Source organism: Trypanosoma theileri (assembly GCF_002087225.1).
Source record: "Trypanosoma theileri isolate Edinburgh chromosome Unknown TM35_Tth_47_V1, whole genome shotgun sequence".
Lineage (NCBI taxonomy): Eukaryota > Euglenozoa > Kinetoplastea > Trypanosomatida > Trypanosomatidae > Trypanosoma > Trypanosoma theileri.
In genome coordinates this window covers 68,074-69,102 of record NW_021639889.1, presented here as the reverse complement: position 1 = coordinate 69,102, position 1,029 = coordinate 68,074, and the positions used below count along the sequence as shown (strand labels likewise).

The following is a 1,029-nucleotide window of genomic DNA, read 5'->3' as shown; positions in this document are numbered from 1 at the left end:
AAGCACCACAAGAACACCAAGGATCAGCGAATACTACAGAGGATCACCGTGCACCTGGTGACTCTAATACTACCCAGGAGCCATCTCCTGAAGGTGCGACTTCCACAGATGGTTCACAAGAGAATACCAATACTGACTCAACGACAACCACCACCACAACAACAATAACAACATTTCCTCCTGCCAACGCAGTCTCTGAAGGAAATGGCGATGCTTCTGCAGCCACCACCAACAACATTAACAGCGAAGCACCAACCAACTCTTCATCTCCATCTCCTGTACCTAACGCAAAGATCAGCACCAACACCATCGCTCCCACTATGCAGAACAATAAGGGTAACGCTGACAGCAGTGTCAGTCCTGTGTGGATGCGCACTGCAGCACCGCTACTGATTGTGGCGTTGTTGTTCTCTGCCACTGTGTACTGAACGGTGGGACTCATCTGAGGTCAAATAATAATAATGGTTATCCTTACACAATCATAATTGCGTACATCCCCCATGGGTGAATGAACTAATAATCTGTTTACCAGCTTTCTTTTTTAATTATAATATCTTTTCTTTTATTTTTGTGTGTGTGTGTTCTTTTTCTAATAATTCCACTACTTGCTTTTCCCGTTCTGTGTTGTTGCAGAAACCTGGGCTGTTCTGCTCACTGACGGTATACATCTCTTGCTAGTACACATGAGTATGTGTGTGCAGTAATTTAATGCATAAACTAGAGCCATGGGATATTGTGTGTGTGTTCTTGGAGACTCTCTCTGTGTGTGCACCTGGGCTTGCACTGTGATGATGATGAACTGCTTTTTGCAGTGAAAAAAGGAATTAATATTAACAGATGAATTTATGTTTATAATTGCTTGTATATACACACATATAGACTTACACCCATAGTTGGTGTATTTCTGTGTTTACTTGGGGTAAGTTGGGCTAATGGTTAATATCTTTTTATTTGCTTTAGTGTGCGTGGGTCATTCTGTGCTTTTGCCCTGCACGGTTTTTGGTAATCTGTTTTATAAGAGCAAAGAAA

The 1,029-nt window shown here is 42.1% G+C and overlaps 1 protein-coding gene across 1 annotated transcript; it reads left to right on the top strand.

Annotated features, from left to right (window-relative positions):
- Positions 1-2: 2 nt before the first annotated feature.
- Positions 3-428, top strand: TM35_000471300 (uncharacterized protein; the record flags this gene model as incomplete). Its single annotated transcript, XM_029030390.1, has 1 exon — positions 3-428. A coding segment is annotated over one exon (426 nt), but the record flags the coding sequence as incomplete, so codon positions are not given.
- Positions 429-1,029: the final 601 nt, after the last annotated feature.